The sequence below is a fragment of the Lactuca serriola genome, chromosome 1 (genome assembly GCF_051521515.1).
Source record: "Lactuca serriola cultivar US96UC23 chromosome 1, Lser_US96UC23_V15, whole genome shotgun sequence".
NCBI lineage: Eukaryota > Viridiplantae > Streptophyta > Magnoliopsida > Asterales > Asteraceae > Lactuca > Lactuca serriola.
Genome location: NC_136408.1, coordinates 54,734,495 through 54,754,057, shown reverse-complemented (window position 1 = coordinate 54,754,057; position 19,563 = coordinate 54,734,495). Strand labels below are relative to the sequence as shown.

Sequence of the window (19,563 nt, the reverse complement as noted above, 5' to 3'; positions counted from 1 at the left end):
CGATTCAGAAAGGGTGCGCCTTAATGGACAACTTGATATCTATTATCAATCTTTGTTCCATGATGAGAAATTTGTCAACTTGAATGAAAATACGTACCTATCTTGTTTGTTGGTGGAAACAGGGAAACACCTCTCTTTTTCTTTGGTTTATAAATTATTAAAACTAACTTTGGCTTTGCCTATTGCAACCTCAACCGCAACCGTTGAACTGTGTTTTTCTGAAATAATGTTGTTGAAGACCGATTTACGTAACTGTATAGGTGACAATTTTATGAATGATGCTTTGATTTGTAGTGTAAAAAGGGAAACACTTGAGAATGTTAAGACTGAAAATGTAATTATTTATTTTCGAAAAATAAAAGAGCGAAGAAGTAAACTTTGAACTTTAAAACGTAATATATATTCTATAGTCTATTTTGTCACTTTGCCATGTCTAATGAAATTGCGGTTTTCCTTTTTTCATATTATATATTACATGATTTTTTTGTGCTATCATTTACTTTGACCTTGGTTCTGCCTTTAAAAAACAAGTCTATTTGTTAGCTAAAGAAAATAATATAAAAATTAAAAAACAAAAGATAAAATAATTCGGTCATTGATGTCAAAATTGGAAAACACTCTAAAGTAGTTTTTTTTCACCATCTACATCCTTTCTAATAAATGAAAGTTTTTTTGCCACATGTCACACTCTCATTCAATTTGCCAAATGTCATTTTTTGGTTATTTTGAATTAATTTTTTTTCATATGTCATTTTATGAGTTTTCTGATTTTATTAAATTCCACATAATCTTTTAATATAACAATTACAATAAATATAGTAATAAATGGATATCAATTTTATTAATTAACTTACCTTCTAATTTTAAAATTACCAAATTAAAACTCATTAATTTATTTTGTTAATTTATTCAAATTAGTTTTTTTACATTTAAAATATAAAAAAACATTTCAATTTTTAATAATTCATTATTTTTTTAATTTTCTTATAAATTCATGTTCTCAAATATTTATACTTTTATATCTAATTTTTTTTTAAAGTAACCCATGTAATAAATGGATCTTACAACTAGTATCAAATAATCAAATTATATATTGTATTAGTATTTGGGAAGAAAAAGTAATAAACAAAACCAAGAGGGCTAGAATGTAATAATGCTAAACTCAACGAGTGAAAACATGATCGGTCATCTCCTATTTTCTCCACATAAAACAAATTCGACATATCCAACAGAGAAACTGCGAGAGACTCCGTGAAAAAGGGGGAAGATGGCGATGGAGGGAAGAAGGCATGAAAAGGAGAGAGACATCGATGATTTGCCGAAGAACGAAGCAAACTACACAGCACTAACTCCACTTTGGTTTTTGAAAAGAGCTGCTCTGGTTCACCCCCACCGTAGGTCGGTTGTGCACGGCTCCGTTCAGTACACATGGCTACAAACTTACCTGCGTTGCTGCCGATTAGCCTCCGCTCTTTCCAAACACTCCGTCGGATTCGGTTCAACGGTATCAATTTCCTCTTCTCATTTACTCGATTGATTGTGATTGTGATTTTATTACTCCATGCGTATGCCGATGACTTTTGAGGTAAACGATTATCTTCAATCTAAAAATTCTACACATGAATCATCGAACGGAATCCTAATAATAAGTTTTATTCTCTCACGATCTTGTAATGAATACGTTTGACCAAGCTATAATTTATACGTATCAAGTCTATGTGGCTATTCGGGGTAGCCATTATTGCGCAACATAAATATCATGAATATTGCGAATCACTACAAAACTGTATCAAATAACAGTAAAGCGTATACTTTGAATGTTCATTTTGAAAACGATTATCTAGAAATTTAAGAATCAAGTTCAGATAATTATGATTATTTTGGCCCTAAATCGTAAAAAATCCAGATTTGTGAAATAGGGCAAACTATTTACAATCTTTACTTTATACGATTACTTGCAGGTAGCAGTGATTGCACCCAACATTCCAGCCATGTACGAAGCTCATTTTGGAGTTCCAATGAGTGGAGCAGTCATAAATGCAGTAAACATTCGTCTAAACGCTCCAACAATCGCCTTCCTTCTAGAACACTCAGCATCCGCAGTCATAATGGTGGATCAAGAATATTTCAAAGTAGCTGAAAAAGCTTTAAAGATTCTACAAGAAAAAATAAAAACCAATTTCAAGCCCCCAATTCTAATTGTCATCAAAGACGAAAGCAGTGAATGTGATCCAAAAAATCTGCAATATGCTCTAGCAAAAGGCGCGATTGAATATGAGAAGTTTCTAGAATCCGGTGACCCTGAATTTATATGGAAACCACCACAAGATGAGTGGCATAGTATTGCTTTGGGGTATACTTCGGGCACAACATCAAGCCCTAAAGGGGTGGTTTTGCATCATCGAGGCGCTTACCTGGCAGCCACTAGTAATGTTGTGGTGTGGGGTATACCGGAAGGAGCCGTGTACCTTTGGACTTTGCCTATGTTTCATTGCAATGGTTGGTGTTTCACTTGGACTCTCGCTGCTATTTGTGGGACCAACATATGTCTTAGACAGGTATCAGTTTCAGTTCCAATAAAACACAAACACAATAAAAGTTTATTCAAAAAATTTCATGTGAAAAGATGGTGGAGAAGCTTGTTTTCTATTGTAAAAGCCATTTCAAAAAGGTTATTTCGAAAAGTGTTATTTCAAAAAAGTGTTTTCTCAAAAAAGTTGAACTTGTGCATATGTAATATGTAAGTGCTTTATCAAAATTTTGAATCTGTGTTTCACTTTTTTTTACTTAAATAAATTGTTATAGGATATTTAAAAATATATAAAAAGTATAGTTGGATACAAAAACGGTTTATATATAGTAACATATTAAAAAATATAAAAAGTAGAAAATTCAAATAGGTAGATACAAATGTTCTCTTTTCAAAAAAGTGATAATAGAAGTATTTAGAAGTTAAAGATTATGTAACAAGTAAATGGAAAATGTACTTTTTAATTATATATATATATTAATTTCAAATATATTTGTGGAAATTAAATTTAAATAACTAAACAGTATATATAATGGTTTGTATATAAAATAAAAAAAATTAAGTTAAACTGGTGGAACCAACCATAATAAGCTTACTGGAAAAAAATGTTTTGTCTTGTTCTGTTCTGTCAAGTCTTGTTCTGTTAGCCTTAATTGGTGATATACTTCATGCAGGTGACAGCGAAAGGTGTATACTCTGCAATAGCCAATCACGGTGCCACACATTTTTGTGCCGCCCCGGTGGTTCTCAACACGATAGTCAACGCACCGCCCAAAGACACCATCCTCCCACTCCCCCGCAAAGTCCACGTCATGACGGCTGGAGCGGCCCCACCGCCATCTGTCCTCTTCAAAATGTCCCAAAACGGGTTCCGTGTAACACACACATACGGCCTCTCAGAAACCTACGGTCCGTCAACAATATGCGCGTGGAAGCCCGAATGGGACGACCTCCCGCCCGAAACACAAGCGAAACTAAACGCTCGCCAGGGTGTCCCTTACACAGCCTTGGAAGGGCTAGAAGTAATGGACACCAAGACATTCCGACCGGTCCCGTCAGACGGGACCACAGTCGGAGAAATCGTGTTCCGTGGGAACATCGTAATGAAAGGGTATTTAAAAAACCCAAAAGCAAACACCGAGGCGTTTGCCAATGGTTGGTTTCACTCTGGTGACTTAGCTGTGAAGCATCCGGATGGGTATATTGAGATTAAAGATAGGTCGAAGGATATTATTATATCGGGAGGTGAGAATATTAGTAGTGTTGAGGTTGAAAATACATTGTATCAACATCCGATGGTTGGTGAAGCTTCGGTGGTGGCTAGACCGGATACAAGATGGGGTGAATCACCGTGTGCATTTGTGACTTTAAAAGAAGGGATTGGAGAATATGATGAAGGTAAAATTGCGGATGATATTATGAAATTTTGTCGTTCGAAAATGCCGGCTTATTGGGTGCCAAAATCGGTTGTTTTTGGTCCGTTGCCAAAGACTGCAACGGGAAAGGTTCAGAAACATTTGTTGAGGGCGAAAGCGAAGGAGATGGGGCCTGTTAAGATGAGTAAGTTGTGAAGAAGTTTATGTTTTATTGTGTTGTATATAGATTGGAGAGATGAATAAAAGTGTATTAAACTTGAATGGTTGAGATTTGTTATAAATTGTTGTATTGATGTATTGGTTTGTTTTATGGGTTTGTCTTGTATGATGTTTATCTTGTCGTGTTTTCCAATCGAAGTAAGATTCCATCTTGTAGAAAAACAAAACTAGTATAGTTAACAGTTATGAATTAACTTTTGATTGATACAAAATTATTTCAATAGTAAAACATTGAATTGACCATCTTTCATAGCATCTGAAAAAAAGTCCCTCATATAATATCACAGAGTTTAATTGTTAAATAAAACAAACGCAATTACCTTATTTTGAAACTTTTTTCAAAATCCAAAATGTTGATTTCCAGCAATCTCTACCATTCACACCACTCCAAACCCGAAGGGGTATATGCGACTAAAGTCTTAACTTGGATTGAGAAACAATTATAAACGAGTTCACCTCGAGGAATAGGAGTAAAACGGGGATAGTTGTTATCAATGGACTAAAACACGAGTGTGTTATTTTCCAGATTCCAGAATATCATATCAAAACCAATTGAACTAGTGACGAGTTTTGGGTTGGAAATGTTTTAAACGAGTGGGAGCTTCATTTTTGTAGCTCTATTGATACCATTATTTGCTGCTAAAATCCAACTATTGCCATTGTCCATTGACGATTGACCTTTTGTGGTTCTATGGTACAACCTTCACTTTTGAAACATCCTAAATTTGAGGATAGAAACTTTTACAATTTATACTATCATAACACCAGACAGATTTGCCATATCTACCTACAACCTCCATATATCTTATATTCATGGAATGCTATCTTCCAAGTAGTCTTTTCATCTAAGGTATCAAATAGGGATGTCAAAAAGTCCCGTGAGACAACATTCCTCGTCACATATTGATTATATTGAAAAGTTTAAAAAATAAAATGATGAAGTAATAGAAACACTTCTCATTATTGATTATATTGAAAAGTTAAAAAAATAAAATGAAATGTATGAATATCTTTAAACCTTGAAGAACCTCTTTATAGACAACATTTTTTGTTTTATTGGTTGGACGACATTCCTCGTCACATATGAGTACCTTCAAACATTTTTTACTTGTCAAACGAGAAACAACTACATATAACTGATCATGAGTGAAGACGGATTTACACAAATACAATCCAACAGTTGATAATTGTTGTCATTGACTCTTATTAATGGTCATAGCAAAACAAACATATACGAGGAATTGCCTTCGCTAAAAACGAAAGGGGATTCTTTTATCAGACGAAGTTAACTTCATGCGAAGTATATAAGTAGTTTCATTGAAGAATCTACTAACTATAATTCGTGCCTCAATGACATGTTTTCCAAGTCTAACAATTTGTAACCTAATACCATTGCATAAACATTTGGTTTGGTCGATATTATGAAACAACATGACCAGAACATCCGTTTTTAGAGTAAGTTTATGGTTGGGAATTCCAAATGCCTTAAAATCATTCAATACATCTTAAGAGTAAACTGATTCCTTAAAACAATCTGCTGACCCTGTCTCACATAAAGAATCTGAACTCAAATAAGTTTTCCTTTCATCTTTGATCAATCCTAACATGTGGTCATTGATAACATCGACCTCTTCATTTATAGGGACCAAAATAGCTTTATCTTGTAAATATGATGGATCATCAAGATGGTTTTCAAAAGATGGATAAATGACCGATATAATTGAATGAATATGGTCACTTGTAGAGCGAACGATAACATCTTCTAGAAATTAAACTTCAACTAGAAATTAAACTTCAACTTTAGCATCATTAGGACCACCAACATTACCTTCACCAATTTTAAGAATCTATTCAGCAAATGCTTTTGTCTCATCCAAATCATTAGTTGGACAACCAACCTGAAGCCTCATTAAATAGGATATTAAAAGAAAAAATGACTTATACAAATTAAACATTATAGAAATATATGTATTAAAAAAATTAATGATAACAATTAATATATTGGGAAATTAAAATTGATGTTATATGATTTAAGATGCGGAGGTAGATATAATATAAAATAAATTAAGAATAATTTACATTGACCGGTTATTTGTGAAAGTGGCGACCTTGACGAAATAAATGTGGATAGCACATTTGGGCGTATGATGTTATGAGACGGGGACGCTGAAGGTAATTCGGTAAGGTTTCGAGTAACTCGACAATTAAGGGGTATGAAGAAATTATTTTCTGAAATGAAAATCTGTAATGACCCGTTTCCGGTATGTTAATTCCTTGGTAATTGTTGTAAGTTTTGCAAGAGGAACTCGGCGAGTTCATAGCCTGACTCGCCGAGTAGGGTCGCGGCTGCGTGCTCGCGTGAGCCGGGGACTCGGCGAGTCCATATCCTGGACTCGGCGAGTCCATCCGTCTGGGTGAAACCCTAAATCCCCGGGTTGCCCACTATTTAAACCACCTTATAGCCCCATTCTCGCCTCCCTCACCCTGAGAACACAGAGAGAAAACCCTAATCCCCCCTTGAGAGCTTATAAGTGATTTGGTGCCATTTTGTGAAGGTGTGAAGAAGGAGAAGAAGAAAGAAGCAAGGAAACGAGTTGTAGTGCAAAGATCCAAGGGCAAATCTGAGTTTATTGAGGTATTTTCGGAGTTCCCTTCTTGTTATATGCTTTAAACTTCCATTAGAGCTCTTCTAAGAGCTATTGATGTTTGTTCCAAGCCTTATGTTTGCATGAATGTCTTAATAAGTCGAAATACCTTTGGATCTGAATGTTGGGGTGTTGTAGAGCCCAGATCTACTGTCTTTTTGGAGTTACTTTGCATATTAATCATAGATCTACCCATTTTATGCATCTTTTAGCCTTATTTCCCTTATTCATGAGGTTGTGCACGTAAAGTTGGAAACTTTACGTGGTAAATCAGCTTATTGGACTCAGATCTATCAATTGTATGTGTTGGATTCAAACAAAATCGAGTAGAAATCAGTTGCATGGCGGCAACTCGGCGAGTCGGGAAGAACGACTCGGCGAGTTGGGTCGCGAGTTCCTGAGTCCTTCATTTTGATCAGTGTCGAGTGAATCCAGTGAGTTAGAGAGTGGACTCAGCGAGTTGAGGGTAGACTCAGTGATGGAGGGACTCGGCGAGTTGTTCATACAACTCGGCGAGTCCAAGGCAATCTTCTTAGGATCATGAACAACTCGTCGAGTTTGTTCATACGGCTCGGCGAGTCGGATGAAGATTGTCTGAGTTCTTGGATCAAGGGTGTACTCGTCGAGTCGATGCCACACTCGACGAGTAGCAGCGTGTAGAACTGAGAAGTGAGAGTAGGACTCGGCGAGTTGGTGGCCCAACTCGGCGAGTCAGCCCCAAAAGTAAGTTGACTTTGACCAAGGGTAAAAGAGTCATTTTACCCCAAGTGCAGTGTTTAGTATTTGATTGAGTGTGTTCATGGGCTTGTAGCCGAGGAGATTCAGGAGCAGCAGCCGGTAGCTTTCAGAGACACACACTCAGCCGCCAGTTTACGAGGTGAGTTTCCTTCCAGTAGGGACGGGTCTAAGGCCACAATGCCGACCCGTCCAGTTAGCAGTAGTTTCCGGACTTGATCCGATGCAGTAGTTAGTATGTTTGATGCCTTCGTGGCTCAGACAGGATTTGTGAGCTATGTTTTATGTGTTATGTATTATGTGTTCCGGGCTACGACCCGATGTAGTATGCAGTATATGTGTTCATGCTAGTTGTTATGATATGCTATGCTATGTTCAGCCCCGGACTTCGGTCCGATGCAGCCAGTTCCGGACTTCGGTCTGATGCAGTTAGTTCCGGACTTTGGTCCGATGCAGGGGACAAGGTCCCAGACAGTTCCGGACTTCGGTCCGATGCAGCTAGTTCCGGACCTTGGTCCGATGCAGGGGACAAGGTCCCAGTCAGTTCCGGACTTCGGTCCGATGCAGTTTCCGGGCTTCGTCCCGATGCAGTGGGCAAGGCCCGATATGTGTTTATATGATATTGCTATTGTATGGTATGTGGTATTTTGGGGGAGCTCACTAAGCTTCGTGCTTACAGTTTCAGTTTTGGTTTCAGGTACTTCCGCAAGCAAAGGGAAGAGCTCGGGATGATGGCATCGCACACACCACCGCCTCAGCTTTAGCCTGGGATTGATTTAGTTGTTTTGATTTGATGTAGTATGATACAGTTTTCCGCACAGTATTTTATTATGTTTTGGAATACATCACGCATGGTTTTATTATATGATGCTCTGATTACAGTTTTGATTATATTAAAAACAAAAATTTTTGGGTCGTATTTTTGGGTCGTTTCAAGTTGGTATCAGAGCCCTGGTTTGAGGGATTTGGATACACTTCCGGGTGTATCTGAACTCAAAGTAAGGGAAATGAAAGATTTTATTAAAATAAAAACGTTTTATAAAAAGAATTTTGAAAGTACCTAGCAAGGAAGAATTTTTTTTTAACAAGATAGAGGTGTGTGCATGCGGTCAACCGAGCTCAAGTAAGTACTCCCAAATTACCCATACAAGTTATTTGTTCAATTCCAGTTTTAGTAGAACAGCATGCTAGTATAGGACTAAGGATTTAGGAGAATGCCTTATGTGCCTGCTTATGTGTTACAGCTTTATGAGTATTGCATGCTAGTACTGAGTAGACAGCAGTAGGATAGCCTGATTAGGTTATGCCTGATAGCAGGAGCTTAGCATCTTATGCTAGATCAGTTTCTCGTTTTGAGAATAGTTTTGCCTAAGTATGTTCCCTTATTCCGAATGCTGCTTGCTTCGTGCTTTGTGGGAGTTCTGAGTGATGGAAGTTAACCATTAAGTGAACACGTTACACCATATGTGATCAGGGTTAAATAATCCCAGAGTGCTAGAACTGGCCCTATTGCGCAGCTCTTGTTTGAGTCCAACCGTTATAGGGACGGGTCTTTTACTTGAAGGATTATCTGATCTTCGTCACATGTGATGGTGTTCAGGTGATGGTTAATTAGCATTATAAGGAGACCTGCAGCAGCTGAGGACTAGTTGAGTTAAGTCTGAGGTTTCCCTGGGGCAAGCCTAGGATGAGAGTAGCAGAGATCAGTAGTAGTAGAAGTGACTTGGTGGAGTCAGGGCAGTTCTTGAAGAAAGTACGGATAGATGTGGAAGGTAGTATGGGCCCGTACTACTGGAAGCAGAGGATCCGTACTCGAATCAAGAAAGGCTGAGACAAGACCAGGAAGCTAGTTGTAGTATCAATGATCCCTCAAGATATTTCTGTTTTCTGATGTAGTTGTGATGTGTTTCAGAATGGTGGTTTTGCGTTCGAGACCAGCAGCCGGCAGCGGAGGTGCCAGGGAGGGATCAGGTTCAGGCTTGGGGGATGAGCGCATGGATGAGCAGACCCGAGAGTTTCTTTCTTCGGAGATTACGCGCATCATTATAGAGCAGACTCCTGTGATCTTCGGTTCGATCAAGGAGGGGATTCTAGAGCTGATGGATGAGAGACTGGGCACCTTCCGTGCCGAGGTGGCGGCCATGATGGGGTCGCGCACCCTTACATTCAGGGAGTTCAGGGCATGTGGAGCTCCGGACTATCATGAGGCGCGGGACCCCATAGCGAGCACCAGATGGTTGGCAGATGTGGCCAACGCCTTCCGTACTAGCAGATGTCCCGAGGGGGACAAGGTCAGATTGGCGTCCTGTCTTCTGAAGGACAGGGCACGAGATTGGTGGGAGGAGGTCGGGCATGCCATTGGGGATGATGCAGCATTGGACGCCATGACCTGGGCTGATTTCTCTACCAGGTTCAGGGCGGAGTTTGCACCGGTCATTGAGGTGCAACAGCTAGCTAGGGAGTTTCAGGACCTCACCCAGACTACAGAGACAGTGGCGGAGATCACCGCCAAGTTCAGGGAGAGGGCTCTTCTCGTTCCTCAGTATGTAGCTGATGAGGAAATGAAGAAGGCCCGTTATCATGAGATGTTGCGGAGCGATATCCGCCAGTTTGTGAGTCGGTCCAGCTGTAAAACGCTGGAAGATATGATTGCTAGAGCTCGGGAGAGGGAGATTGATCTTGAGATGGAGAAGAAGAGGAAACCGGAAGCGATTTCGGGTTCAGGCGGTTCGGGCAAAAAGCCCAAGGTTTCGGATCACAGATCTAGGAGTCAGCAGAGCCACGGTCGATGTGGCAAGTGTGGGAGATTGCACGAGGGAGCGTGCAAGGCAGGGAGTTCCGGCTGCTACAAATGCGGTCGGATTGGGCATTTGAGTAGGGATTGTACGGCCCCTGCTACTGCCGTCGCAGCATCAGATCTGATTTGCTTTCAGTGCAATCAGAGAGGACATAAAAAGTCCCAGTGTCCGAGTTTAGCTTCAGCAGGGAAGGTGGCTGCACCTGCCCCTGCTACCTTGAGGATTACAGATGGCCGGCAGGGCCGAGCTGATACGCCAGTGGCGAAGAGTAGGGCGTTTCAGATGACAGCAGAGGAGGCGCGAGCGACTCCTGATGTGGTGACGGGTATGTATCTTCCCTCTTATCTCTTTATTATTATTGATTAAATGTTGCTTATGATTGTATGTTTTATTCAGGGTCGTTCTCTGTGAACGACATTTCTGCTTTGGTATTATTCGATTCGGGGGCTACCCAATCATTCGTATCTCTTGCGCTTAGCAAGAGGTTCAGTAGAGCTCCAGGGGAGCTGGATTGTCCATTAGAGGTTGAGATAGCGGATGATAGGACCGTGAGGGTCGGCAGAGTGCACAGAGGGTGTTCTCTTCAGTTATTTGATGAGCAGTTTTCAGTGGATCTGGTACCTATTCCCCTGCGAGGGAATAAGGTTATTGTGGGTATGGATTGGCTAAGCCCCAATGGGGCGGTGATTGATTGCGAGCTTCAGCTAGTGAGGGTTCGCACTCCCAGTGGGGGAGAGTTGGTGATTCAGGGCGAGAGGCCACAGCGAGGACCGACCTTTTGTTCCGCCGCGAGGGCGAGGCGCTATGTTCAGCAGGGTTGCGCCGGTTTTGTAGCCTACGTTTTGGATGCCCGGGAGAAGGGCAAGTCGACAGTGGATGATGTTCCTATTGTTCGAGACTACCCGGATGTGTTTCCTGAGGATTTGCCGGGGATACCTCCTGAGAGACAGGTTGAGTTCAGGATCGACCTCGTCCCTGGTGCGGCTCCGATAGCCAAGGCACCGTATCGACTAGCTCCCCCTGAGATGCAGGAGTTGTCTACACAGCTGCAGGAGCTGTTAGACAAGGGTTTCATTCGGCCGCGCAGTTCGCCTTGGGGAGCGCCGATCCTGTTTGTGAGAAAGAAGGATGGGTCGCATCGTATGTGTATTGATTATCGGGAGTTGAATAAGGTAACGGTGAAGAACCGTTACCCACTCCCGAGGATAGATGATTTGTTTGATCAGCTTCAGGGAGCGTCTTGGTTCTCCAAGATTGATCTACGCTCCGGATATCATCAGATGCGGGTTAGAGATGAGGATGTACAGAAGACTGCTTTCAGGACCAGGTATGGTCATTACGAGTTTGTGGTGATGCCATTTGGGCTCACCAATGCTCCAGCCGCGTTCATGGATCTCATGAACCGCGTGTGTAGGCCGATGCTGGATCGGTCAGTGATAGTGTTCATAGACGACATCTTGGTGTATTCCAAGACGCGGGAGCAGCACGAGGAGCACCTGCGGGAGGTGCTAGAGGTTTTGAGGAGGGAGAGACTTTTCGCAAAGTTCTCCAAATGTGAGTTCTGGTTGCGCGAGGTGCAGTTCCTTGGTCACCTCGTCAACCAGAAGGGTATTCTGGTAGATCCGGCCAAGATAGAGGCCGTGATGCAGTGGGAGATCCCGAAGTCTCCATCTGAGATTCGGAGCTTCCTAGGGTTGGCAGGGTATTATCGGAGATTTATTCAGGATTTCTCCAAGATAGCAGTGCCGCTCACCCGACTGACCAAGAAGTCAGTGGTATTTCGTTGGGGTCCGGAGCAGCAGACAGCATTCGAGACCCTCAGGCAAAGATTGTGCGAGGCTCCGATCCTTACCTTGCCAGAGGGAGTAGAGGACTTTGTAGTCTATTGTGATGCCTCGATCACAGGTTTGGGAGCAGTTCTGATGCAGCGAGGCCATGTGATAGCTTATGCCTCGAGACAGTTGAAGCCACACGAGGCTAATTATCCTACCCATGATTTGGAGCTGGGGGCAGTTGTGTTTGCCCTCAAGATTTGGAGGCATTACCTTTATGGGGTCCGTTGTACTATATACACGGATCATAAGAGTTTGAGGTATCTTATGGATCAGCCGAGTTTGAATATGAGGCAAAGGAGGTGGTTGGACGTGCTGAAGGACTATGACTGTGAGATCCTTTATCATCCAGGGAAGGCCAACGTAGTGGCCGACGCCCTAAGCCGCAAGGTGTTGGCGGCCCCGATCAGGGATCTGTGTATGAGGATGACAGTGATCACTCCACTGTTGGAGCGGATCAAGGAGGCTCAGATGGAGGGCCTCAAGGAGGAGAGGCAGAAGTGTGAGAGGATAGTGGGCCGAGTCGCTTCATTTGATTACGACAGTCGGGGTTTGCTGACGCTTCATGGTAGGGTATGGGTACCGTACTGGGGTGGGGTACGACAGGTATTGATGGACGAGGCTCATAAGTCTCGATTTTCTATCCACCCAGGAGCGACAAAGATGTACCGAGATCTTTGACCCGATTATTGGTGGCCCTGCATGAAGCGGGACGTCGCCTGGTACGTCGAGAGATGCCTGACCTACCGGAAGGTCAAGGCGGAGCACCAGAGACCTCACGGCAGGATGCAGCCGTTAGACATTCCCGTGTGGAAATGGGAGGACATTACCATGGATTTTGTCACCAAGCTTCCCCGGACCGCACGTGGAGTGGACTCGATATGGGTAGTAGTGGATCGGTTGACGAAGAGTGCCCATTTTATCCCGATCCAGGAGAGTATATCGGCGGAGAAGTTAGCCGATATCTATGTGCGTGAGATCGTGGCATGTCATGGAGTGCCGGTATCAGTGGTGTCTGACCGAGATGTCCGTTTCACATCCAGATTTTGGAAGCGGTTCCACGACGAGATGGGTACTCGTCTCCATTTCAGCATCGCTTTCCACCCTCAGACAGACGGGCAGAGCGAGAGGACGATTCAGACTCTAGAGGATATGCTCAGGGCATGTGTCCTAGATTTCGGTGGCAGTTGGGATACGTATCTTCCGTTAGCGGAATTCTCGTATAACAACAGTTACCATGCGAGCATTGACCGACCTCCCTTTGAGATATTGTATGGGAGGAAGTGTAGGACCCCGATTTGTTGGGGCGAGGTCGGCCAGCGAGTCATTGGGAGCACAGAGGTGGTGCTCAAGACGACTGAGTTGATCCAGCAGGTCCGTAGTAGACTGCAAACTGCTCAGAGTCGGCAGAAGAGCTACGCCGATAGGAGGCGTTCGGACTTGGAGTTCCAGGTGGGAGATATGGTCCTTCTGAAAGTCTCACCTTGGAAGGGTGTCATCAGGTTCCGGAAGAGGGGCAAGTTGGGCCCCAGATTTATTGGTCCTTTCAGGGTTTTGGCCCGGGTGGGTCGGGTTGCCTATCGGTTAGATCTTCCTGAGGAGCTTAGTCAGATCCACAGCACGTTCCATGTGTCTCAGCTGAGAAAGTGTCTGGTGGATGAGTCAGCAGTCGTTCCCCTAGAGGATATTCAGGTTGATAGCAGCCTGAATTATATTGAGAGACCGGTCGCAATTCTGGACCGGAAGACCAAGGCCTTGAGGAACAAGGAAATTCAGTTAGTAAAGGTGCAGTGGCAGCACCGGAAGGGGTCTGAGTGGACGTGGGAGGCTGAGGAGGAGATGAGAGAGCACTACCCAGAGTTATTTGCAGATCCAGCCGTAGCAGACTTCGAGGACGAAGTCTGAGTCAAGTGGGGGAGAATTGTAACGACCCGTTTCCGGTATGTTAATTCCTCGGTAATTGTTGTAAGTTTTGCAAGAGGAACTCGGCGAGTTCATAGCCTGACTCGCCGAGTAGGGTCGCGGCTGCGTGCTCGCGTGAGCCGGGGACTCGGCGAGTCCATATCCTGGACTCGGCGAGTCCATCCGTCTGGGTGAAACCCTAAATCCCCGGGTTGCCCACTATTTAAACCACCTTATAGCCCCATTCTCGCCTCCCTCACCCTGAGAACACAGTGAGAAAACCCTAATCCTCCCTTGAGAGCTTATAAGTGATTTGGTGCCATTTTGTGAAGGTGTGAAGAAGGAGAAGAAGAAAGAAGCAAGGAAACGAGTTGTAGTGCAAAGATCCAAGGGCAAATCTGAGTTTATTGAGGTATTTTCGGAGTTCCCTTCTTGTTATATGCTTTAAACTTCCATTAGAGCTCTTCTAAGAGCTATTGATGTTTGTTCCAAGCCTTATGTTTGCATGAATGTCTTAATAAGTCGAAATACCTTTGGATCTGAATGTTGGGGTGTTGTAGAGCCCAGATCTACTGTCTTTTTGGAGTTACTTTGCATATTAATCATAGATCTACCCATTTTATGCATCTTTTAGCCTTATTTCCCTTATTCATGAGGTTGTGCACGTAAAGTTGGAAACTTTACGTGGTAAATCAGCTTATTGGACTCAGATCTATCAATTGTATGTGTTGGATTCAAACAAAATCGAGTAGAAATCAGTTGCATGGCGGCAACTCGGCGAGTCGGGAAGAACGACTCGGCGAGTTGGGTCGCGAGTTCCTGAGTCCTTCATTTTGATCAGTGTCGAGTGAATCCAGTGAGTTAGAGAGTGGACTCAGCGAGTTGAGGGTAGACTCAGTGATGGAGGGACTCGGCGAGTTGTTCATACAACTCGGCGAGTCCAAGGCAATCTTCTTAGGATCATGAACAACTCGTCGAGTTTGTTCATACGGCTCGGCGAGTCGGATGAAGATTGTCTGAGTTCTTGGATCAAGGGTGTACTCGTCGAGTCGATGCCACACTCGACGAGTAGCAGCGTGTAGAACTGAGAAGTGAGAGTAGGACTCGGCGAGTTGGTGGCCCAACTCGGCGAGTCAGCCCCAAAAGTAAGTTGACTTTGACCAAGGGTAAAAGAGTCATTTTACCCCAAGTGCAGTGTTTAGTATTTGATTGAGTGTGTTCATGGGCTTGTAGCCGAGGAGATTCAGGAGCAGCAGCCGGTAGCTTTCAGAGACACACACTCAGCCGCCAGTTTACGAGGTGAGTTTCCTTCCAGTAGGGACGGGTCTAAGGCCACAATGCCGGCCCGTCCAGTTAGCAGTAGTTTCCGGACTTGATCCGATGCAGTAGTTAGTATGTTTGATGCCTTCGTGGCTCAGACAGGATTTGTGAGCTATGTTTTATGTGTTATGTATTATGTGTTCCGGGCTACGACCCGATGTAGTATGCAGTATATGTGTTCATGCTAGTTGTTATGATATGCTATGCTATGTTCAGTCCCGGACTTCGGTCCGATGCAGCCAGTTCCGGACTTCGGTCTGATGCAGTTAGTTCCGGACTTTGGTCCGATGCAGGGGACAAGGTCCCAAACAGTTCCGGACTTCGGTCCGATGCAGCTAGTTCCGGACCTTGGTCCGATGCAGGGGACAAGGTCCCAGTCAGTTCCGGACTTCGGTCCGATGCAGTTTCCGGGCTTCGTCCCGATGCAGTGGGCAAGGCCCGATATGTGTTTATATGATATTGCTATTGTATGGTATGTGGTATTTTGGGGGAGCTCACTAAGCTTCGTGCTTACAGTTTCAGTTTTGGTTTCAGGTACTTCCGCAAGCAAAGGGAAGAGCTCGGGATGATGGCATCGCACACACCACCGCCTCAGCTTTAGCCTGGGATTGATTTAGTTGTTTTGATTTGATGTAGTATGATACAGTTTTCCGCACAGTATTTTATTATGTTTTGGAATACATCACGCATGGTTTTATTATATGATGCTCTGATTACAGTTTTGATTATATTAAAAACAAAAATTTTTGGGTCGTATTTTTGGGTCGTTTCAAAATCTGTATCATAAATGGGGGAAATATATTAAAAAAATATATTTATAGTACAATACAAAGAAAAAAAGATCCATATCTTATATAATGTATTCATCAACTATATTTTTAGATAATAGTTCCATTAGCCTCCTATTCTTTTTCTTTTATTCATCAAGTACTATTAAAATACAAAAATTTATATTCCATCTTTGTACGTGTTTCTGGGCTAAACATTAGTGTAGTGATGTAATAGTAAGGTCAACCATTATAACCTATTTTGAAGTAATAAAGATGAATTATTTGAGTATTATGTAAATTATGTAAATTTATGTGCTTTATACTTATTTATAAATGTATAATAAATAAAAGATAAAAATAAGCATAAAAATTAAGGTGTTAGATAAACCCAATATCGATGAAAAAAGTTGTAGTGGTCGTGAAAAGGATTCTAGACATATAAAAAGAACGCCGAAATTCGAGTTATAACGAAGAAGTTATGGCCTGTCGAAGTTTCGCGACAAAACCGACACGACGCTGTGTGATGTAAATATTGAATTTACGATAGAGGACTTTTTAGCCTTAGTAATCTAAACAAAAATCGTAGTATACGTTAAACTGAGAGCGTGCATAAAAAGAACGCCCAAATCTGACTTTGTATGAGAAAGTTATAGAGTCATAAAAATGAGAGCTTGGACATTCTCATCTATCCATGTATGAGTTATTGAGCAAAAAGTGACAACATGGACTTAGAGTTTGGTTGTGTGTTCATCTTGGTCATGCAAAGGGATGAAGTCATAGACTTTATCCATTAAGGGGTGTTTGGATAAATATGTTTTTAGCCTATTAGCTTATTGCTTATTATCTTATTGTGGTGGGAATAAGCAGTTTTTTAAAAAGTGTTTGGATTAACTTATTTAGCTTATTCCTACCACAATAAGCAATAAGCAATAAGCATTCTCCCCCTTGCTTATTAAAATCAACTTATTTAGCTTATTCCTACCACAATAAGCTGATTTTTTAAGCTTCCTATCCAAACACTTCAACTCAGCTTATTGTGGTGAGAATAAGCGATAAGATATAAGTAGCCACTTTTTTCCCTATCCAAACGCCCCCTAAATCATTTATTATGATCAGATCTAGGAGTTAGAGAGTTTGGCTTGCTGTATTAACAACTTATTAGAAGTTTTTAGGAGCGGGGGTTCTACGCTGGGCGTATCCCTCTCTACGCTTGGCGTAGACTTCTGTACATTGAGCATAGCTCTAAGCTAAGTGTAGCGCTATGCTGGCGTTAGTCAACTAAGGGTTGGTCGTTGACTTTTTGACCGATTTGACTTTTGGTCAACCATGTTGGGACTTTGTATTTGACTTTTAAATGCGAGCATATAGCTTTCGAGAGTTAGTTATTACCTTGATTGTTAATTAGAGTTTTCGTTATGTCTATGTTTAGCAAGAGGAGACTTGATATCGTTGGCTCGAGTGTGTGGTTTGTCTTGTCTTCAAGATTGAGATGGGTCTTATCACTATACAATAGGACACTAGGTGTCATTTTGTGCATGTTGTCTTTGTGACTATTGCTGGTATGCTTGTATGTTATATGTGTGTGAGTTGATACAGACCCGATGGAGTCGATCTGGACTTGGAGTCAATACATACTCGAGGTTGTTATGGACTCGGGGTTGATAGAGACCTGATGGAGTTGATCTGGACTTGGATTCAATACAGACTTGGGTTTATTTCGGGCCCTGGGTTGATACGAACCCAATGGAGTCGATCTGGACTCGATGTTAATACAGACTCGGGGTTGTTACGGGCCCGTTACAACTACGTGATGTTATATATGATGTATGTAGTATTTTGGAGAACTCACTAAGTTTTTTGCTTACAGTTAGTTGTGTATTAAATATTTTGCAGATACTTATCGGGCTGCGAAGGCGGGACTGTACATACATCAACAATTTTATGATTCGAGATTCTGCATTGTCTTCTTTATGACTATGATTTCTGAATAATGGTTTATGAACAAATGGTTTGACCTGAATGTAACTTTATTAGAAATGAGTGTTTATTCTATTTTAAAATGAAAATTTTACTCTGGAAATTGGGACGTTACATAAATGCAATGGAATAATGCCAACTAGATCAAGGGGTTTGCATAGGAACCAATTGCGGGGCCTTGTCTGATGATTTGTTCTCCGGTAAAGGTCAGCGCAAGTGTTGTCACTTTATGTCACCATCTCAAATTGGATTGTTCAAGAAAACATAGAATTGTTAATCAATAACTGTTAAATAAATCAATTATTTATAGCTCACCTTGTTGTCTGATAAATATTGTTTTGTCATGTATATCAGGTTCAGGTAGCAAGCCTTAGTACTAGGCCTGGCAATGTAGCGGGTTTTGACCCTGATTCGATCCAAACCCTTAAAAATTATATGGGTTTGGAGCATAGTTTTTAATCCGTTACCCGTTAACGACCCGTACCCGCTAACCCTTTTATTAAAAGGGTCGGGTATAGATCAGCACCGATCCGCTCCGTTTATAACCCGCCCCATATAAATTTTAGAAATATAAATTTATATTTTATATTGCATAAAGTTTACATTAAATTCCAATCAGAAATCCAAAGATAAAAGGTCAAAGACTAAATTATTTTTACATAGGAGTCAAGGACTCAACTTCTAGACTTCCAGTCTTCTACTCTTCTCCCAAGATTCATGATTTCATTTCATTTATATTTCATCATGTAATCACCAATTTCATTTATAAATCAATAAGGTTATTTATCAACCGGAAGAAAGTTTGTAATTTCTATTCTCTATCAATGCAATCGACGGTCAAAACTTAGTTTTATTTAATAAATGTGATTTTATGATTTAAGTAAAATGTGTTTTATTATTCAAAAAACGTACGGGTTACGGGGCGGGTTTGGATATCTGCTGATTCGGTGGATAAGGATATGAGTTTGATTATTCAAAACCCTGCGGGTTACGGAGCGGGTTTGGATCGGATTTTAAAATTTGTTAAAAGGGTTTGGATCAAGGTCGATTCGCTCCAAACCCTCCCCATTGCCAGGTCTACTTAGTACGAGTGGCGATAGCAACAACAAGACATTTACTAGATTTAGATTTTTACCGTATAATCTTGTTGTTTTAATTATGGTTGTGATATGGTTTGTACACCTGCTAATTTTTTGGGGAAAAATGTTATATGGTTTTTGAATAATGTTGTATAATAGTCTGATAAATTCCCAAAAAATAATATTATAAATGTATGTAAAAAGTTTTGGGTGTTACATGATATTTTAAAGATCTAACAATGAAAATCAGTCAAAAGGGCATCCTGCTTTGAAAACTATTTTAGGAAACATGGTTTGGCAATTTTGTCAAAGTAGGATGCTATTTTATAGATTAAACAATCAGCCAAAATAGCACAGGGGTAATTTCTATGGGCAAAATT

The 19,563-nt window shown here is 41.6% G+C and overlaps 1 protein-coding gene across 1 annotated transcript; it reads left to right on the top strand.

Annotated features, from left to right (window-relative positions):
- The first annotated feature begins 1,196 nt into the window (after nt 1-1,196).
- On the top strand, nt 1,197-4,216 carry AAE7 (acyl-activating enzyme 7). Its single transcript, XM_079027297.1, has 3 exons — nt 1,197-1,504; nt 1,962-2,558; nt 3,205-4,216. Exons 1-3 carry the CDS (start codon nt 1,268-1,270, stop codon nt 4,099-4,101), a joined length of 1,731 nt encoding a protein of 576 aa, XP_078883423.1. The 5' UTR covers nt 1,197-1,267; the 3' UTR covers nt 4,102-4,216.
- Nucleotides 4,217-19,563: the final 15,347 nt, after the last annotated feature.